Source organism: Arabidopsis lyrata, assembly GCF_000004255.2.
Source record: "Arabidopsis lyrata subsp. lyrata unplaced genomic scaffold ARALYscaffold_7, whole genome shotgun sequence".
In the NCBI taxonomy this organism is placed as follows: domain Eukaryota; kingdom Viridiplantae; phylum Streptophyta; class Magnoliopsida; order Brassicales; family Brassicaceae; genus Arabidopsis; species Arabidopsis lyrata.
Window position 1 is genome coordinate 7,644,135 of NW_003302549.1, and position 18,798 is coordinate 7,662,932.

Here is an 18,798-nt window from a genome sequence, read left to right on the forward strand (position 1 = left end):
GACCACCATATATTTTTGAGCTATATATCCTCATTTTTTACATTTAGTTTTTGTTTTTATTTTCCCTTAAAATAAAATAATTTGTCAGATGAATTTTTACGGAAAAAAAAAAAAGAAAGATCTGGTGGTGGCCAAGGAGGCTTAGGCTATAGCACGACGACTCAACTCGTCCCAGCTAATTTATAACATTTCTCCGGAGCTCCGAGTCTTCTTCTCTCCGGATCCAAACAATGAATCTCGTTTCTCTCTTCTCCATCGCTCTGATCGCTTTCCTCTGCCTCCATCATCGTGTTCTCGCTTCTTCTTCCGACTTCGAAGGTTTCGATGCTGAAGACGACGATGTTTTAGACGATTCCACTGAGCTTCACCACTCTCTCCGTCCTCCTCTTCTGACTCAGTCTGAGTCAACGGTTCTGGATCTGGACCCACCTTCCGATTCTGATTCCACTACTCCGGCATCTAAATCGGATCCTCCTACTCAGACCGTGAAGCCTTCGTCCATCTCCTTCGATTACTGGGATGAAGATGAGTTCGAAGGATTGCCGGAGGATGAGAAATCGATGGAATCTCCGGTTATTTCCGATGACGCCTCTCCTGCCGCCGATCCACAGACGCCAGATCTTGAGTCTGCTTCAGAAACTGCAGATACTGACATTCCGAAGAAGAAGCAATCGTACACGGTGGAGATCGTTTGCGTCTCTATATTGATTGGTTACGCAATCAATTACTTCACTGGTAAACGTGAGAATGAAAACCTTGCTTTGGCCTGGGCTTCCAAATTTGGTCTTAAAGATACCATTTTTGAGAAAAACTTCAGTTTGCTTGGAGTTGGTGAAGGAGAAGACTCTCCTTTGTTGCTCAAAGAAGCGACGAATGTGTTTAAGTTCTATGCGAGTGGGCGTAGGTATTGCCATGGGCTTTTGGCGACCTTGGAGCTTAAGAGCAGACACGATCTGATCTCAAGGCTATTCAACTCTGTTGTGCCTTGTAAAGATGAGATCAGTTTCGAGGTTTACATGAACGATGAAGCCATGGATCATATTGTGTTTGCGATGGCGAGGAAGAAGGCGGCGAAAACGATGCACAAGGAGCTGAGGGATCTGCAGAGATTCGGAGGGATGGTGCCCAGTCCTGGAGGGAGGAAGTGGGTAACGGAGGAGTTAGCTGTGGTCTCGGAGTCTAAGGAGGTAGCTGGAGATATGATCACCGATGTTGTACTTGATCAGGTCAGATGCTTTTTTTTTTGATGATGGACAATGATAGCAGTTTAGTTTAGTTTCTTCTTCGACTTCAGCCTAACCATTCAATGGATGAACATGAAAGTTCATAGGAAGTTTTGAGAGAGTAACTGGTTTTAACTCCAATCCCTATATGCCATGGCCTCATGGTGACTTGGATTTTCTGTAATCATGTTGAATTAGAAAAATGAGCTCTTTTACTCCAAAGGGAGGCGCTTGATCAGACTAAGAACTCCAGTGATCAGTTGGCTTAGAACTATGGCTGGGCAGTTCCTTTTGCTAAGAACCATAACATCTTCTTATTCTGGTGTGAATCCAACTGCCTAGTCTCTCTGTCAAACTGTATAATAGATGTAGGGTGAATACTTATGATGTACTGAAAAATTCCTTTCGTTCCTCTCGTCATGATAATTTGGCTCGATTGTAGTGATTTGTTGAAGGATCACTACCTGAGTTGTAAATGTAATATGGGTGAAGTACTAGTGTGTATAATGTCCTTCTCGCTTACATTAAAAGTTTCAAAAGAGCATTTGAATTTTGTGTTTTTCTCTGATGTTTGACCACTAATCAAAGAGTAGCATGCATACATGACTGTTAGCAAATGCAGTTGCTGCGGGATGGCTACTGTTACATTCTCGTAAATTTTGAATATATATCTCAATTTTATTCGTCAATAGTGACACAGTTGCCTTGAGTGAATTGGCGCATGATTAGCGTCACCTACTCTCACTATCTATATCTGTAGATGTGGATATCGATTATATTGGACTTAGATAGTTTTTGCTTGCTTATTGATGTGTGGTTTTTGTATCTCATCAAATTATCTGTTGTACTAATCAGACTTAAATGATGCAATTGCGCTCTGTAGGTTTTTGGTGACAAGTCTTTTGAAAAGTTTGGGAAGTATTTCATCTCAATGCATTTTTCGGATCAACATCCTGGCAAACACAGGAAGATGCTGCTTTTCAAGTTTGCCCTACCTGATGCTAAACACATGGATGATATGGTTCGGTTGATCGCGCTAATTCCATATTACATTGACTTAATTGGGCGCTACAAGCTCAGCTCTCAGGTATAGGGGCGAACTTATTATTACTCGCCATTTTATCGCTAAGTGTGACAGGTTAAATAAATCTAAATCCGCTACCTGTAATGCAGGCAAGGAACAAAACTGACGGTGCTAGGCAAAAGGCAGCTCAGGAAGCGTACAAGGAACTTGAGAATGTGAGACAAGAGGCATTGCAGAGAAAGAAAGCCGAAAAGAAGAAAATATTGGAGGAGGCACAGGCAAAGCTTAGTGCCGAGGCTCTAAGGAAGAAAGAAGCAAAAGAACGTGCACGCCAGATGAAAAAGTCAATGCCGAAAGTTAAGATGAGTCGAGGTCACTAGAATCAAGCATAAGGACACAGTCTCATGTCGTCCATTGGAATAGCTACTCCCTTTTTAGTCCGTTCGATTAGATATTTGTCCTACTTTCATGAAACTCTCTACTTGCAGTTGATTTTTACTTCATTACGATTTCCCCTATAGTGGCACCGAGGCCGTGCTTCCGGGACCTCTTTGAATCATAAGATGAGTTTTGAAGTTATAGGCCTGGCTTCTTGTTCACTGAAGTAACTAAAACAGCCTTAATCTTCAGATAGTTATGCAAAATTTAAGTATTAATAGCAAAAGTCAAAAGAAACAAGTAATTGCATTTCAAATACACTCTCTATGCCTAACTTTGCACCGAGAGCTCTAATGGCAGCTGCAACCACAAAGCTGGGGAGAGCTCTGCAACAAAGACGCACCTTCGTAAACGCCAGAGTCAAATGGGTCAGTGACTACTACCTCGACGAAGCTGTTCAACGAGAGAAAAACCTCAAGCAAGTTCTCTCTCTCAAGGATCGAATGGTATCTTCTCCGTCGAAATCTCTCCCTCTCTCTTCCCTTTCACTCCTCAAGCCTCTCGTCAATCTCCACATAACCGCCGCCGCGTTTTTCCAGAAATACCCTTCTGTCTTCACCACTTTTCAGCCCTCTCGTTCTCATCCTCTCCACGTTCGTCTCACTCCCCAAGCTCTAGCCCTCCACAAAGAAGAAGAGACGATCCACATCTCGCCGCCTCACCGCAACGTCACCGTTAAACGGTTGACCAAATTCTTGATGCTAACGGGAGCTGGAAGTCTTCCTCTCAATGTCGTCGATCGTTTCAGGTTCGATTTGGGTCTCCCTCACGATTACATAACTTCGCTGATTGGTGATTACCCGGATTACTTTGAAGTAACTGAGATCAAAGATAGGTTAACGGGTGAAAAGACGCTTGCTTTGACAATTTCTTCGCGGCGGAACAACCTCCCTGTGTCGGAAATGGAGAGAAGAGAAGCCACCTTTGATGGGTGTCGTGTGAAAAAAGGATTGCGCATAAGGTATTCGATGAATTTCCCCAAAGGGTACGAGTTGGATAAAAGGGTGAAGAATTGGGTGGAGCAATGGCAAAATCTCCCATACATTTCGCCTTATGAAAATGCCTTTCACTTAGGGTCGTACAGTGATCAGGCTGAGAAGTGGGCGGTCGCAGTACTTCATGAGCTTTTGTGCCTCTTAGTATCTAAGAAGACTGAGACAGACAATGTGCTTTGCTTAGGGGAGTATTTAGGTTCGGGATGAGGTTCAAGAATGCTTTGGTGCACCACCCGGGTATATTTTACATGTCGCACAAGATTCGGACCCAGACTGTTGTTCTAAGGGAAGCTTACCACAAAGTTTTCTTGCTGGAGAAGCATCCATTGATGGGGATGAGGCATCAGTACATTTATCTTATGAGCAAATCAGGGAGAGGAAAGAAACGCGACTCTGTTCATGGCATTGAGAGTAGGAAGCAACCAAAAAAGGAGAGCAATCAAAGCTTGTGAAGATGGTGATCAGAGAGGGTATTCGTAGTGTGTAGACTGAATGAGTTGCTATGACTGGGTCGAGTAAGGACAGCTGAATCGAGAATGGAATTGATTGCTGATATGGTAACATTGTGCAAGATTTCATGTTTGAGTCCTTGATTAGGTTCTTGCAGACTCAGCGGGCAATTGGAGTAAACAGAACTTAAGATGTCGCATATTAGCTAGAAAAGGTTTTACAAAGATGCCGGGTCTGACAGCTATTGTCTTCGCACAGAAAGCCGTAAAGCGATTGACGGTGTATGTGTTAAGGTAACTTCAAAAGATTAACTGGCTTGCATACTGAAGGCCATCACAAGTAACTGAGTAAGTAAAAAGGATGCATGCAGAGAAAGCAGTTTATAAACTTACACAGGTCTTCTTAGCTACTTTGGAGAGAGGCATGTATGTATTGAATAAGCATGGGAAGAGATTAAAGTCAAGAGTAAATAACATGACAAGTATGAGTCCCCTTATTCCCAGCAATATCTTACTAGAATTTTGTTGCCCACTTGCCCTTGATTATCAGAACCGGAGCAATGGGGTCTTTTGAAAGGTCCCAACCTGGATTTGCAGTCCGCAGATGGGCCTCTCAGTTCAGCCACTTCCTGACCAAACATATAACCAGGTTTTTTTTATAGCTTTCAGTTTACGTATTATTAATTTATTATTATCGTGTGTTAACTTAATTTTAGACAAGCTGTTTTAAACATTTCATACCTCTTGAGTGTATTATAAGTTTATGACCAAGTAAAACGTATTATAAGATTGCTTGCGTAAATAATTAATTGTCCACTCAACAAAGGACAAATTAAAATCGTTATCAGAATAGGAAGTAGATGAGAAGAAGGCATACACATACAAATTAACACGAAATGATCACATACACAAACGAATTAGTCAACCATAGTTAAAAGAATCAATTGTTTATATGTGATTGGACAAAATAAATAACAAATCTAACGGCGACCTCCGTCTCCGGTAACCGGATATCCGATACCGTGCCTTCTGGCCGGGAAAACCAAAAACAACAAGCCGCATATAACCCCAACACCCATCGGAACAATATCCAAAACCTTCTTGGTTTCTTGCTCCGGAGCTGGATAAAAACAGCTCACGGCGTTCTTGTCCCTCAGAGCCACCGCACCGAACACAAGAACAGACAAAACGGCGTGGATCCAGTCGATAATCCTTATGCGGTATTTACTAAGATCGGGTAAACCCAAACCATCAGGGTCAGGGTAGTCGAAAATCCACATGCCCTTACGAGTAGCAAAACCGTAATAAACGTTACCGTCTTCAGCCTTGACGCTGTCTGTGAAGGAGCTGAGGAAGCAGGAGATGGAGAGAAGCGTTAGGAGCCCAGCGGTTAAAACACGGGTCGGATAATCGCATGAACCATTGGATGTAAAGACGGGTATGAGGAGCGTGAAAGCTAAGAGCGTTCCGGTTGGAAGGAGATTTGCCAAGTTTGCAGCTGAGGTTAGCGTCTGTGACATGGCGGCATGTTGAGATGTCTGCCTCCTTAGCTGTGGAACAGACTCCGATTGCTCTTGCGAACTAGTTGGGTTTCTCTGCGTTAGGGAAGATGATGAAGACATTCTTTCGTTTTTTTCTTTCTCTGTTTCGTTTTCTTATTTGTTTGGAGAATTAATGGATGATTATGATCATATTATATACCAACTATAACGTGCTTGAACATGGTGGTTGACGTGATCAATGTTATGAGAAGTCAAAGAGGCGAGAGGGCGGGTCTCTTTTGATACATTCTTATTCTAAGCCTCCCTTAAGACTTTCAAACATGTTTCAAAGTTGATTATTACTCTCTTTCTTACTTGTTCCTCGGCTCCAACTTTCTCTTAGACTATACAATACTTTTCCCACTTTGTTCCAAAAGAAAAATAATAATAAACCTAATTCCACTTTGCTATCACTCATGTAGATAAACAAAAAAAAGAAAAAAAATCTTTAAAATCTATTTGCATGTTTTGTTAAATTTGCACTCTTTCAAAATTTGGTGGGAACTAAAAAAATTAACCTAATTCCACTAGAGAAGAATATGTATCCTTTTATTTATCTCACTCCGCTTGCTAAAACCCTAGAGATTGATATTTTCAGACAAAGAATGGATTCAGACACTGAGATTCAGATTTTATCTCTAATGGAGTCGGCCTCCTCCGACGCCGGAGAAGTTTTATCCTCCCTCTCAGGGTACCTCCGACCGTTCTCAGACCTACATACATGCCGGGAAGAGGACAGAGCCCTGGCCGTTGGATCCATCACGAAGCACTTCATCCCCTTCATCATCAAATCCGTCTGTTTCCTACATAAACGCCTCTCAGTCGTCACCCACGAATCCCCTAGGGATTTGTTCCGCGCGTATGATTTCTGTTTGGAATGCTGCGAATTGGTCTCCTACGATCCTCTTGCCGTCCAGCTTCAGAGAATCGGGCTGATTCACTGTTACCAGACCTGGGGTTGGTTCACTCACGCCTACAACGATGGTTTTAGAGTCCTTGACCACCTTAAAGGACCCGCCTACGACGATGGTTTTAGATTCCTTGAGCAGCTTAGAGGACCCGAGTCCAAAGGTGTACCGTTTTTACCAGATCCCAAATTTGGAGGAGCTAAACTGGCAAGAATCCACCTCATGGTTGTGGCGTCCATCGTCAGGTCTGTAGCAATGTCGCGGGATATGGACGATCTCCACTACTTGAGGGGCACTTCGCTTCTACATGGGCTAAAACCCTGGCTCAGGTAAATAAAACCGTGACAGTTATGCTTCCCTTGCTGTACAAGTCAACAAGTTTCACTTGTTTTTTTCTAGGTATTTGGATGCCAATGAACACCAAAAGTTTCTCAAGCTGCTCTTGTCAGATATGGGAGAGTGTGCTCTCTCGGTAATTAGAGAAGCAGAGCGTTTCAATGAGTCTTTTGTGCATTCTTTCTGCATCTCTACACTGGAGAAATATTCTGTTTCCCCGTTGCCAAAATGTCATTTATATAAGGTGACTTGTCCAATTTTACATCTCCATGTGTGTGTGTGTGTCTCTCTCTCTCTCTCCCGCTTTAATTGTTCTGTTTTGTATCCAGTTCTCTCGCGAGGTACTTTCTTTACTGTTTCTGTCCAAGGAGGCAAAAACATCATTAACCGTTGGACTTGTGATGTCTGTGTTGAGAACTGTGGCATGTGAAAACCAGGTATGTGCACAAGTCTCATGTCCAGATTATTATGTTTCTTGTGACACTGACTGCTCTGCTATGTTGAAACCCTCACACCCCACTTCTCATTCTTTCTTAGGTTGAACCTAAAGAAAATTGGTCGGAGCTTCTTGACTTAGTCACCTATTGTGCTCATAATTCTCAGTTAACAGGAGATGTAGTATGGTGTGCAGGAGTTGCGAAACAGTTGAGTGAGATAGCAGCTGTTTTCTCTGAGGTATCTTCTTTTTGCCTCCGTAACATGAACTTCTGTCTCATACTGGTTATAGGATATATTGATAGCTCGACTTCTTGGCAGGCTATACCACAAGCTAAAGTGATTCTAAGAATTTATTCAGCTGGACTGTCCGTCAGTGTAGTTGATCTTAAGTTGAGAGAAAATGGTAAAGAAAGTTTAGGACTTCGAGCTTTACTTGGTGACAAAGATATATGGAAAAGCTTATTTTCTTTATTTGGTATGACTAACGAATACGCTGGTGAGAAGACCACATCTAGTGGTAGAAAGAAGAATACTAAAGTCCAAACTGAACACAAAGCCGCGATTGAATACACGCTACCTAACCTTGATGCTCTGAAATTTTTGTGCCAACCGCTTGCCAGCTTGATAAATTTTGAGTGCAAAAAGATGCTGCCGGAAAGAGAATTTGCTTGTTATACTGGTCATCTATCTGTTATACAGGATATGTTTCTCCAATTTTCCTATGGTTTTCGCTTCCTTCAGAGGTACATATGTTTTCCTCTAGTGTAGGTCTAAGAAATATCGAATGAACTCTGTCCTCAAATACGGTTCGGATCGGGTAATATCCGATGTTTAGTAGGCTGGATATATTTTATTAATAACATGAAAATATATAATTATTTGGTAGAATCATGTATTCTGAGTTGAATGTTTTGCTAACCTTTCATTTCCCTTTTGCAAGATGGACCCCTGACAAGGAACGCCTTGGGACTGACTTTCACAAGACTCTGCTAAACGTGGCTATGGCTGCTTTTATTATTTCCATGAGAACCCAACGTAAAGTAGAGGTCAAACGCTTACTTGCAATTCTCACAAATCAGTGGAAGTTTTGTTCAGACTCTTGTTTTTGCAAACTAATTGCCTCAAGGTTTCCTTTTTTCAGATCACTAACCGTCTAGTTGAGGATGTAATTGCTAGTCCGTGGATTTCACCTCCAGAGCTCAAATATCTATCTGCTTCATTTCACGATATCGGTGTAGATTTCTACAAGATTAAGCACCTAAAAATGGTAGAGCATATCTTAGTGCTAAAAGTTTTTGTTGGGGCCTGTCTTTTGAACTTTAATTCTTTTTGCCTTGCATAATAATCCTTCCATGTGCAGATTGTCTTTAGAAGATATTGCAGCCTTGTTTTTTTTTTTCTTATCACGCATTGATGGTGTACTTGGCAGGCTTCCATGGCGTTCAAGATATGTATCAGAACAGTGTGGACTTGTGTTAGACTCCTCTGTCAGATATATGTAAATAAGTCTGACCTATCTGAGGATTGTCTTCCCGAAGAAGCAATTGTTGATTTCGTGAGTGAAGCATGTAGCAAATCTGCATTTTATCTGGATGTTCTCCAGCAACATGGTGCACGAGAAATCGACAAGTTGCTTGTGTTTATTCTAGAAAATTGGTCTGCAGCTGAAGACCTCATCAAAAAGTTGTCAGACCCTACGCCGATAATAAAACAATGGGTTAAGGTACCTGTTTTGGTTCTCTCCATATCTTAAACTAATAAGTATCTGCTTTTGAATGCTTCTGATTGCATCTTATCATCAGATACAACGCATACATCATGAGACTCAGGACCTGGCTGGCTCTTGTACACCTTTAGACTCCTTTCTATCATCCCTCAGAAAAGTTCGGAAAACTAGAAAAGTTTTAGAGTAGGATCTTTAAATTGGTGCTTATGTAGGCGTAAGAAGTGACATGTACTATGCATTCTAAGTTTACACCAGAGAGAGAGAGAGAGAGAGAGAGAGAGTTGGAACGTTAAATGCAGCGATGCTTACACTATGTTACGCCGGTGTGTTACTGTGCCCCGACTGCTATCACAAACAAGAAGAAAAAGAAGTGCAGCAAAATATACTCAGGAAGCTGAATCAAATCCATTCTTCAGAAATTTTAATGTTTTTTTTTAAATAGATATCATATCATAGGAGGCTCGGTTGTTTAAGTAATATAATGAGAATGAAACCTGAGGAAACATTTGTCGATCCTACAATTTTTTATTCTTTCATTAGCACACAAGGAATTCAGTAGTTTGAATCTTTAAAGCATGTTGGGAATTCTAAAAATTTATTTTTATCTTGTGTGTGGTCAACTTACTTTTATTAACCTTAGGAAGTAGTGTTAAACGATATTACAGTGCTACGTACTGAGTTATATTAGTCTAGCAGATTTAGCTAGTACATGAGCTGGTACATAAGCTTTTCTTGGGATGTGAACAAAGGTGTAGGTATGATCTACCTCTACCATCTTGATGTCCCTGATATAAGTGGCATACTGTGAATATATATCACAGCAGAATCACTAACTCCTTGATATTCAAGTCTTGTGATTTTGTGCTAAGGCCATCCTATTCCTAAGTGCCTCTGCTTCAGCTTCAGCAGACGTCTTCATGGCGTTCACAGTAGATCTTCCTCTGACAATCTCACGAGTTTCTTTGTAGCATTCACAGCTGAAGCATCTCTTTAACGCATGTAATCTATGTAGAGATTTCTCCTTGTTTCTGCCCATACTCTGTTTTAATTTGGATATCTTGGTTATTTTGTAAAGATATACCACTTCATTCCAAACATTGAGGTCCACGATTCCCTTTTGTTAATGAGATCAGGGATATTCTATTGTTGAAGATGAGATCATTCTATGGTTTCCAAATTCTCCATCCTAAAAATGACTGTGCCAAAGATGTGGGGAACTAATAACCAGAGAGAGATTGGGGCAGGATTTTTAGGTGAATGTCATGCGCATCATTCTCCTTGGATAAAACCTGAGCTCCAGCAAATTAGACTTGGTATAATTATTCCTGGAGTGTTAACACATTTTGAATGTAAAAGCTATCATCTTAAAAAAAAAAAAAAAAACTCGATTTACTTCATCTTGAATGTTATCCCAAGACAAGTGAAATATGACAAGTTTTTTTTATTGCTTTTAGGTTCAATTACTGCTATACATTCATGCTTACCCATTATCCCCTAACAAACTCTCATGCTAAAACCAATAAAAAAAAAAATACATTTTCCCCTCTCATCACAATATATGTATGTAAATCATTATGTCATATAAACTGTATGTAAAGGACATAAGAGAAGTATGCCAGCTCATAAGCCTTCTTTATGACCATCTGACTCAGACATTTGCTAAGCGTGTCAACTCTCCAAGGGCATCCAATTATCTGTACTTTAGTAACATCATCCTCCATTACATGCTTTACAAACCCAATCTACAACAACGAAAACACATATATAAGTTAAATCAGTATACTCACTCCTTGATTTTGGCAAAATAGGTACTTACTCGTCAGGATGCTGGATTCTGTCATTTGGACCTCTTGGTCTTGCCTTTATTCTAATATCACCATAGTCTTCTCCTTCTTCTGGGGGATCTTGGCGCATCTGAAGCAGTGTTGTATAGCCTTCCTTTTTGGCACCATCTTCTAATTGCGATAAGACTGAACAAAAAAAGGAAAGGTAGCATAAGATGGTTATCTACAAGAGTGCACTGATTGTCCATGAGACTAATAACAGAATGTTAGTTTCAGTTAAAAATCCGTATAAGGGTTTTTTCATTACCTAGATACTGTGTGAATAACCAAAATGATTCTTTCCTATCTAAGGAGAGTTCCATACTCAGCTTTTTGAATGATGCCCATTGCGATTCCTCTGCTTCCTCATCATTATTTGGGGAGGGACTTCCTCCACCAGAATCATCTCTGTTTGTGACAACAGTAGGGATGTTTTCTGCCGGATGTCTGACGTTTCCAAGAAGATATGTATCTCCCTCTTCTCTTCCATCTCCTAAGCTATCATCTCTCATTATGTTTCCAGGCGATACCTCATTATGTGGGGAAGAACTTTCAATATCAATTGTCTCTCCTCCCTCCACTCCTCGTCCTCCACCATAATTTTCTGCAGGATGTCTCTCCTCCCTCCACTCCTCGTCCTCCACTCCTCGTCCTCCACCATAATTTTCTTCTCTTCCATCTCCTAAGCTATCATCTCTCATTATGTTTCCAGGCGATACCTCATTATGTGGGGAAGAACTTTCAATATCAATTGTCTCTCCTCCCTCCACTCCTCGTCCTCCACCATAATTTTCTGCAGGATGTCTGAGGTTTCCACGAAGATATGCAGCTTCCTCTTCCCTTCCATCTCCTAAGCTATCATCTCTCATTCTGTCCCCAGGGGACCTTGAGGAGCTTCCAACCTCAAAACCTCCTCTGTCACTGCAATGTCTCTCAGGCTGGTTTTGGTCAGGCTGGTTTTGGTCTTCTGGCTGGTCTAGTGGAAATTTAGCGGCTAGGTTTAGTCCAGAAGGAAAGAACTCACGAAACATAAACTCGAAATCATTATAACTTTTAGGCCGGCACTGGGATTTGGGAAGTGGCTGCCTTGTTTTGGGTATCCACCATTTCATGGGGTATTTGGGATTATCGGGATTTTTGGAATAGACATATTTAGGCCATTTATTATCAATAATCTTCCATCGAGGGACTCTCCTAGGATTAGGTTGGAGTGGATGTGCTGGAACTGGATGTGCTGGAACTGGCTGTGCTGGAACTGGCTGTGCTGGAACTGGCTGTGCTGGAACTGGATGTGCTGGAACTGGCTGTGCTGGAACTGGATGTGCTGGAACTGGCTGTGCTGGAACTGGCTGTGCTGGAACTGGCTGTGCTGGAACTAGATGTGTTGGAACTGGCTGTGCTGGAACTGGCTGTGCTGGAACTGGCTGTATGAGGTTTTCAAGAACAGGAAAATTTGTAGCTTCCTCTTCTCTTCCATCTCTGGTTCTATCTGTGACCGTTTCAGGGAAGTTTTCTACCGAATGTGGGAGGTTTCCAGGAACACCTGTAGCTTCCTCTTCCCTTCCCTCTCCTACAATATCAACTCTGGTTCTGTCTATCAGATCTGTGGTCGGGAGGTTTCCAAGCAAATCTGAAACTTCTCCTCTTCCACTATCATCTCCCGATTCAGGACCATCACTACCAGTACAAGGAGCATTGTTTTCATCAGAAAACAACAAAACTTCTTCCGAGTTTAATTGTTCATCACTCTCTGGTATATATGGGGGACTTGAGGAGATTCCAACCTCAAAACCTCCTCTGTCACTGCAATGTCTCTCAGGCTGGTTTTGGTCTTCTGGTCTGGCTAGTGTGGTGGCTGGGTTTAGAGTAGAACGAGAGATGGAAGGCAACTCCAAACCTAATCTAGACATGGGTACCGGAAGTTTCTGCCGTTTCGTGGGAGGGCGGTAACTTAAGTCTTTGTCAATTCTCTTCCTTGTACGAGAGACTTGCCTAGGATTTGGTAGGGGATGATATTCTCCTCTTTCAATATCCAATCTCTCTTCTCCCTCCACTCGTCCTCCTCCACCAGAATCATCTCTGTTTGTGACAACACTGAGGTTTGTAGGAAAATATGTAGCTTCCTCTGCCCTTCCCTCTCCTACAATATCAACTCTGGTTCTGTCTATCAGATCTGTGGTCGGGAGGTTTCCAAGCAAATCTGAAACTTCTCCTCGTCCACTATCATCTCCAGAGTTTAATTGCTCATCATTCTCTGGAATGTGTTGGGGACTTGAGGAGCTTCCAACCTCACAACCTCCTCTGTCACTGCAATGTCTCTCATGTGTGGATATGTCAGCTGAAAGAAGCAAAAAGCAAGTATGAGAAGTGAACAAATTGGGAAAAGAAAGAAAGAGACCGAAAGCAAATAGGTTTGCTGGTGAATGTTGGACATTCATTGCCCCACCTAGCAAATCCGTGACACTCTCTTCCTCACGGAGGAGCAAATTCCTTTGGTGTTGAGAAGCCAATGCTACACCAACTGAATTGAAAAACCAAAGTTAATTACACAATACGAAATATCCTTTTTTTGTGTGCACCAAGAAAGATAACTACAATCGAATTCTTACTTATAAGTTTGGCCATGAGTGACATGTCAGCTAGTTCTTGGGACTGTGGTAGTCTCCCAAACCATTCTTGGATGTCGTGACTGAGAGAAAACAAGAAAAACAAAAAAACAAGACAACTTAGAACTAATCATCAACGATTTGTCATCTGAAGCAATGGCAATTCCATCTTATCTTCGTTCTCTGGCAATTTCTTTCAGGCGTTGTTTTGTCTTAAGGAACAAAACCTAATCTTGAGCACTCTATTGTTCTAAAACAATAAGGCCTTAGGTCCATAAAGGCCCATTCAACTGGTTCTCAAAAGAAAATGTTTAAAAATATATGGAAATAGCACTTGATCAAATAGAAAAGGCGAGAAAATTCACCGTGTCTGTGAGACATTGGCCGTTCGGTTTGTGTCCTCTCTGAGCACGCCATAAGAAGCAAACAGCCTAAAGAAGAGGAAAAAAATCAAACACCCAAAGAGAAAACGAAAGGTACTAGAAATAACCATCGATTAGAAGCAAAACCAGGAAATATCAACAAATTATGCAAAGCATTAAGAGAAACAGAGCAATCAAAACACAATTCACCATCTCTTCGAAGAGAAGGAAAAAAATCAAACGCAAGATAAATTTAGACTCGTGCATCACCATGGATTAGAAGAAACAAAGAAAAATGACCAAATTATGCAAAGCATTAAGAGATTCAGAGCAAACACAGTAGAATTTACCATCGCTACGAAAAGTAGAAGAAATCCAGAGAAATTGACCTATTACGCATCGCATTAAGAGAAGAAATCACGATCGTTTAGTACAGAGAGGGAAAAAACAAGTCGTTAGAGAAATCACCATATCATCAACAAGAGAGCTTCGTAGCCTTTGAGTTGATGTGGAAGTGGAAATTTCGCCATTGTTTTACTAAGGAAATGATCGTAAACAGATCGTGATCCGAATTTGGTGTGCTTGTTTCTTCCTTCTTTCTAAAAACGTCGGTGATTTTTCTCAGAGTCGATGACGCGAAGAAGATGAAAAAAAATCCAGTTGATTTGTGAAACTGTGAGTTTTCAACGGAAAATGAGTGTAGAGCAATTTATTGCAGAGTGTCTGTGACAAAGCTAATGTCACCGGTATCAGTGACGCTATTGGCTCTCTCCATTCTGTTATAATTCGCTCGAATCTGGAGATTTGTCTCAGAGTTGATGGCGCAAATAAGATGAAGAAAACTTCGTTTATTCGTAGAGCAATTTATTGCAAAGAGTGTCTGTGACAAAGCTAATGTCACCAGCACAGTGACGCTATCGGCTCTCTCCATTCTGTTACGATTAGCTCAAATCTGGAGATTTATCTCAGAGTCGATGGCGCGAAGAAGATGAAGAAAACTCCATTGATTTGTGAAACGGTGAGTTTCAACGAAAAATGACTGTAGAGCAATTTATTACAAAAAAGTGTCCGTGACAAAGCTAGTGTCACCGGCACTGTGACGCTATCGTCTCTCTCCATTCTGTTACAATTCGCTCGAATCTGGAGATCTCAAGTGGGGTCATAGCCAAAACAAGTTCAAATTTGATTTGGTAGCGCCATTTAAATTTTAGTTATATTGTTTATTTATTTTTTTGTCATTATTTTATATTTTCCACTATGATCTATTTGCGTATGAAAACAAAATCTAAAACAATACACAAACAAAATTTATCAAATTAATAAAAAACAATTATCAAATTAATCAAAAAATCATTAAAAGCAAATGAAAACATAGAAATACTTACTTAATTACTTTTATTGTTGTCACTTGTCAACAACATCTTTATTTTGTAACTTATTAATTCAACACATTTAAACAAGACTAAAAAAGAAAGAGATCTTAATCAGAAGGCAAGCGAATATGGTGCTAAATATTTATTTACATCCTGATAAAGTGATTAGTAATATTATTTCAGCTTGTTACATTTGTATATCTTATATAACTATACTAACGAGTTTTTGAGTTCTCTGGAGATCGCGATGCAGCAAGAATAGGGTAAAATCGATGTGTATACGAGTCATTAGATGAATGGAAAAAACCCGAAAAAAACCATCATTTATTTTTATTTTGGTCGTTTAATACGTGTAGTTTTAAAATAGGAAAAAACACATTTCATTTATTTAATATTATTTTTTAAAATATTCATGTAAAAACGGTTGGTGGATTCCTACTTACGAGTTAACAGCCGTTAACATGGGTGACGGAATAAATTCGACGGTGGTAAACTTCAATCCAACGTGTTTGAATATATATATATATATATATATATATATATATATATATATATATATAATCTGTTTACAATGGTTAATAATTATATTAATGTAGTCTGCTGGTAACGTAATTGTATTGTTACCCTGGGTTTAAATCCTGAGAAGCCCATTTTTAGTTTTTTTTTTTCTCTCTTCCCGTCACAGGTTCCCTAGCCGCCTCAGCCTTCTCTCTACCTCTTCCTCATGCTTCTTCGCCGCCTTAGATTTAGGACCTTCCGCTATGATTATTTGATCTCGATTGTATTAGATGAGAATTGAATTGAATTTGTTAGGGATATGATTTCTCTCTCTACCTCTTCCTCCTGCTTCTTCGCCGCCTTAAATTTAGGACCCTCCGCTATGACTATTTGATCTCCATTGTATTAAATGAGAATTGAATTGAAATCGTTAGGGATATGATTTTTTTTTTTTTGACATCTTTGGATCGACAAGGCCCGATCCATAGCCAATCCCTACTACGCGGGGTAACGCGACTTAGTGGAGTCGAACTCCGGTGGAGAAGGCGGATTCAAGTGGACTTAACCACTTGACTAAAGGCACATCCTCAGGGATATGATTTCTTTAACTGCAACTTTTTATGAAATGAGAATGAGAGTTGCGGTGGTCCTTGCACTGGTCCAAGCCTGCGAATCAAGGAGAACGCCGTCAGGGAACTTATGATTCTGGCGAGATGCGGAGGAGACGAAGCGGCGACGACGGTTGCTTTTGGTGCAATCTGTGGAAGCTCGTTAATGGCAGCGAAGAAGATAATCGAATATTCGAATGACAGCGAAAAAGATAATCGGTTCGAATTTTTGGTTTGATCCGGTTAACAGAGAACCGAGCATGAAAATGGAAAAAAGAACAAAAAAAGCAGAGTGTGTGAAGAATCGAACCCACGTTCTACGGGTAAATAACATAATTTCGTTACCACCAGACCGCATTAGTATAACTACAAAATATTTTAAACATATCTATATCTACTAAATCAACAGTCAGTTTTTTAATAACTGCAACATTCTCTTTTTGACACGTTAGCAAACACACAATTTTTTGAGTTTTGACGAGCAACTTCATAAAAATAAATATTGTTTCTAAATAATTACCCACTTTCCTCACGATCTTCTGTCCATATGCAACTGATTCTTCTTTTAATTGATAAACTAATTATACGATTCAATCTTCTTTCCTAATTACGTTTCTCAAATTCTTTATTTCTGGCTCAATTAGCTTCTCTTTCACGAGCTTTATGCAATGTTAGAAATACCATTCTTCTTCCATTATTTTTGTCCACTTTCCATTCTCGAATCAGAACTCGTCATCAATCTCCCTTCTCATTTGAGATCAATGGTCATGAGTGGTGAAGAGAACAAGAATAGGACGATTACATGAAGAGAACTAGCGTGATTGGATATTCCGAGATGGATCAAGACCATAACCAATAACTTATTAGTATGCTCACACAAATTTTCATCTACCATAAATAATTTGATTGCTTCGTAATAACGATATAATTTATTTGTTTTTTAACACTAATGCATATGTTTGGTATTCTCTAAATATTTTAATATATGCTGTAAATTAACATTTAATTTATCTATGCATAGCAGGGGGCATAGTTCTAGTTGTATATATAAATTTAGACACGCTGGATGAAGTTTTAACACTATAAAATTTTGTAAACATATTGTATATATAAATGTAGGGGTGAATTAGCTCAATAACCAATTTTGTATGCAAAATTAAATTTATACTCATCTAATATCTATATTTCAACAAGTAACCATGTTAATTAAATTTGGACCAAATTACCCCTGTATTTATGTTTGCAAAACTGAAAACTTTTTTTTTTTTTTTTTTTTGGTAAACAGAAAACTTGGAGAAGCGAGTGAACATCAGAGAGAAGGAAGGTCGGTGATCGGACTAAATAGAAACGAAGATCCACGTACCGACGGATATCGAGGGAGAGATAACATTGGAATTTGGAGGGGGAAGAAAAAAGTAAAGATCCACCACCACCAGTGAGAGAGATGTAAAGACGAGATCCTTCCATAATAAGGAAGAGATTCGCCGGTGGTTGTAACGAAGATCCAGTGATTGCGACGGAGATCCGGTGGTGGTTGGGACGAGACCCGATGGCGGTGGTGACTAAGATCCTTTCACAGAGCACAAGGGCAAAATAGTCTACTATACAATAAATATATATCATATTCTACCCAAAGTTTTTTTATGGTTACTTCTTAAATTATTAAATTTTTGATGGTCATCCAATGTAATTTCTCTAAATTTAGACACGTCGGAAGAAGTTTTCACACCGTCAAATGATTCTGTCAGCGATGTTAACGGCTGTTAATTCGTGAGTAAGAATCCACCAACCGTTTATAACATGAATATTTTAATAGACAATATTAAATAAACGAAGTATTTTTTTCTAATTTTAAAACTATACGTATTAAACGGCCAAAATAAAAAATAGATGGCGATTTTTTTCGAGTTTTTTTTTCCTTAGATGAATTGGATTATTTTCTTTAATTTCAGCTTCTTAACATAAGCTTCTCTTTATTGAAAAATAACACATAGTTAACTTGGTATTCTTTTCTAATAATTAGAGATATAAGTTTCATTATGATCTCTTATAAGTGATAGCTTTTTAAACAGGAAAACTTTGTTCTAAAAAATTTATGAAATCTAGTTGATGATCTAATTTATAGATTAACAAATTTCTTCTTAGTTTTTTTTTTTTTTTTGCTATCTACAAATGCTTAGTACCAATACTTGTCAATGTCACTATTCAAACCCTAAATTAGATATCCACTATCCCAACTCCTTGTGTATCTAAGTTTTAAAGTGACATATTAGCTATGCTTTGCGTAGTTTGCTTCTCCAGGCGAACAAAAATCTCTGGTCCAAAGATAGGAAATGTACAAGACATGCATTTCCAATCACATTCACACACCATTAACATTACAAATTTCAAAGGCTTAAGAATGTACACAGACACAAACATACCACCTACAGCCGTGCCTAGGTATTTAG

The 18,798-nt window shown here is 39.7% G+C and overlaps 5 protein-coding genes across 7 annotated transcripts; 3 read left to right on the top strand and 2 right to left on the bottom strand.

Annotated features, from left to right (window-relative positions):
- The first annotated feature begins 55 nt into the window (after window positions 1-55).
- On the top strand, window positions 56-2,832 carry LOC9305795 (uncharacterized protein At5g49945). The gene is made up of 3 exons (XM_002867620.2): window positions 56-1,226; window positions 2,107-2,310; window positions 2,397-2,832. Exons 1-3 carry the CDS (start codon window positions 231-233, stop codon window positions 2,625-2,627), a joined length of 1,431 nt encoding a protein of 476 aa, XP_002867666.1. The 5' UTR covers window positions 56-230; the 3' UTR covers window positions 2,628-2,832.
- An 86-nt stretch (window positions 2,833-2,918) lies between these two features.
- Window positions 2,919-4,918, top strand: LOC9303739 (protein ROOT PRIMORDIUM DEFECTIVE 1). The gene is given in 3 exon segments (XM_021017870.1): window positions 2,919-3,873; window positions 3,876-4,093; window positions 4,095-4,918. Coding segments are annotated over 3 exon segments (1,206 nt in total). The 5' UTR covers window positions 2,919-2,951; the 3' UTR covers window positions 4,161-4,918.
- Window positions 4,919-4,927: 9 nt separating this feature from the next.
- LOC9303740 lies at window positions 4,928-5,852 on the bottom strand. Its single transcript, XM_021018080.1, has one exon. The coding sequence runs from the start codon at window positions 5,749-5,751 to the stop codon at window positions 5,110-5,112; it is 642 nt and encodes a 213-aa protein (XP_020873739.1). The 5' UTR covers window positions 5,752-5,852; the 3' UTR covers window positions 4,928-5,109.
- A 254-nt stretch (window positions 5,853-6,106) lies between these two features.
- On the top strand, window positions 6,107-10,380 carry LOC9305796 (separase). The gene is given in 10 exon segments (XM_021018196.1): window positions 6,107-6,907; window positions 6,978-7,158; window positions 7,244-7,351; window positions 7,452-7,589; window positions 7,671-8,095; window positions 8,293-8,398; window positions 8,494-8,619; window positions 8,782-9,075; window positions 9,793-9,830; window positions 9,832-10,380. Coding segments are annotated over 10 exon segments (2,169 nt in total). The 5' UTR covers window positions 6,107-6,209; the 3' UTR covers window positions 9,887-10,380.
- Window positions 10,381-10,504: 124 nt separating this feature from the next.
- LOC9303741 lies at window positions 10,505-13,703 on the bottom strand. 3 transcript variants are annotated; one of them, XM_021017629.1, is made up of 6 exons: window positions 13,511-13,703; window positions 13,348-13,422; window positions 13,102-13,239; window positions 11,170-12,531; window positions 10,895-11,048; window positions 10,505-10,820 (listed from the first exon to the last, which is right to left on the bottom strand). In XM_021017629.1, the coding sequence occupies exons 1-6, from the start codon at window positions 13,533-13,535 to the stop codon at window positions 10,808-10,810; spliced, it is 1,767 nt and encodes a 588-aa protein (XP_020873288.1). In that variant the 5' UTR covers window positions 13,536-13,703; the 3' UTR covers window positions 10,505-10,807. The 3 variants fall into 3 exon arrangements, with proteins under 3 accessions (XP_020873288.1, XP_020873287.1, XP_020873286.1); XM_021017628.1 differs by having other exon boundaries at window positions 11,170-11,514; window positions 11,704-13,239; XM_021017627.1 differs by having other exon boundaries at window positions 11,170-13,239.
- Between the last annotated feature and the right edge of the window lie 5,095 nt (window positions 13,704-18,798).

What these genes read in the sequence shown, in the direction of transcription:
- LOC9305795 (XM_002867620.2), top strand. Translation starts at nt 231, where the DNA reads ATGAATCTCGTTTCTCTCTTCTCCATCGCTCTGATCGCTTTCCTCTGC. An exon ending in CCGATGTTGTACTTGATCAG is followed by an intron (nt 1,227 to 2,106) that starts GTCAGATGCTTT and finishes TGCGCTCTGTAG; the next exon opens with GTTTTTGGTGACAAGTCTTT. An exon ending in GCTACAAGCTCAGCTCTCAG is followed by an intron (nt 2,311 to 2,396) that starts GTATAGGGGCGA and finishes CCTGTAATGCAG; the next exon opens with GCAAGGAACAAAACTGACGG.
- LOC9303740 (XM_021018080.1), bottom strand. Translation starts at nt 5,751, where the DNA reads ATGTCTTCATCATCTTCCCTAACGCAGAGAAACCCAACTAGTTCGCAA.
- LOC9303741 (XM_021017627.1), bottom strand. Translation starts at nt 13,535, where the DNA reads ATGTCACTCATGGCCAAACTTATAA. An exon ending in ACTCATGGCCAAACTTATAA is followed by an intron (nt 13,423 to 13,510) that starts GTAAGAATTCGA and finishes TTTTCAATTCAG; the next exon opens with TTGGTGTAGCATTGGCTTCT. An exon ending in GTTATTCACACAGTATCTAG is followed by an intron (nt 11,049 to 11,169) that starts GTAATGAAAAAA and finishes TTTTTTGTTCAG; the next exon opens with TCTTATCGCAATTAGAAGAT.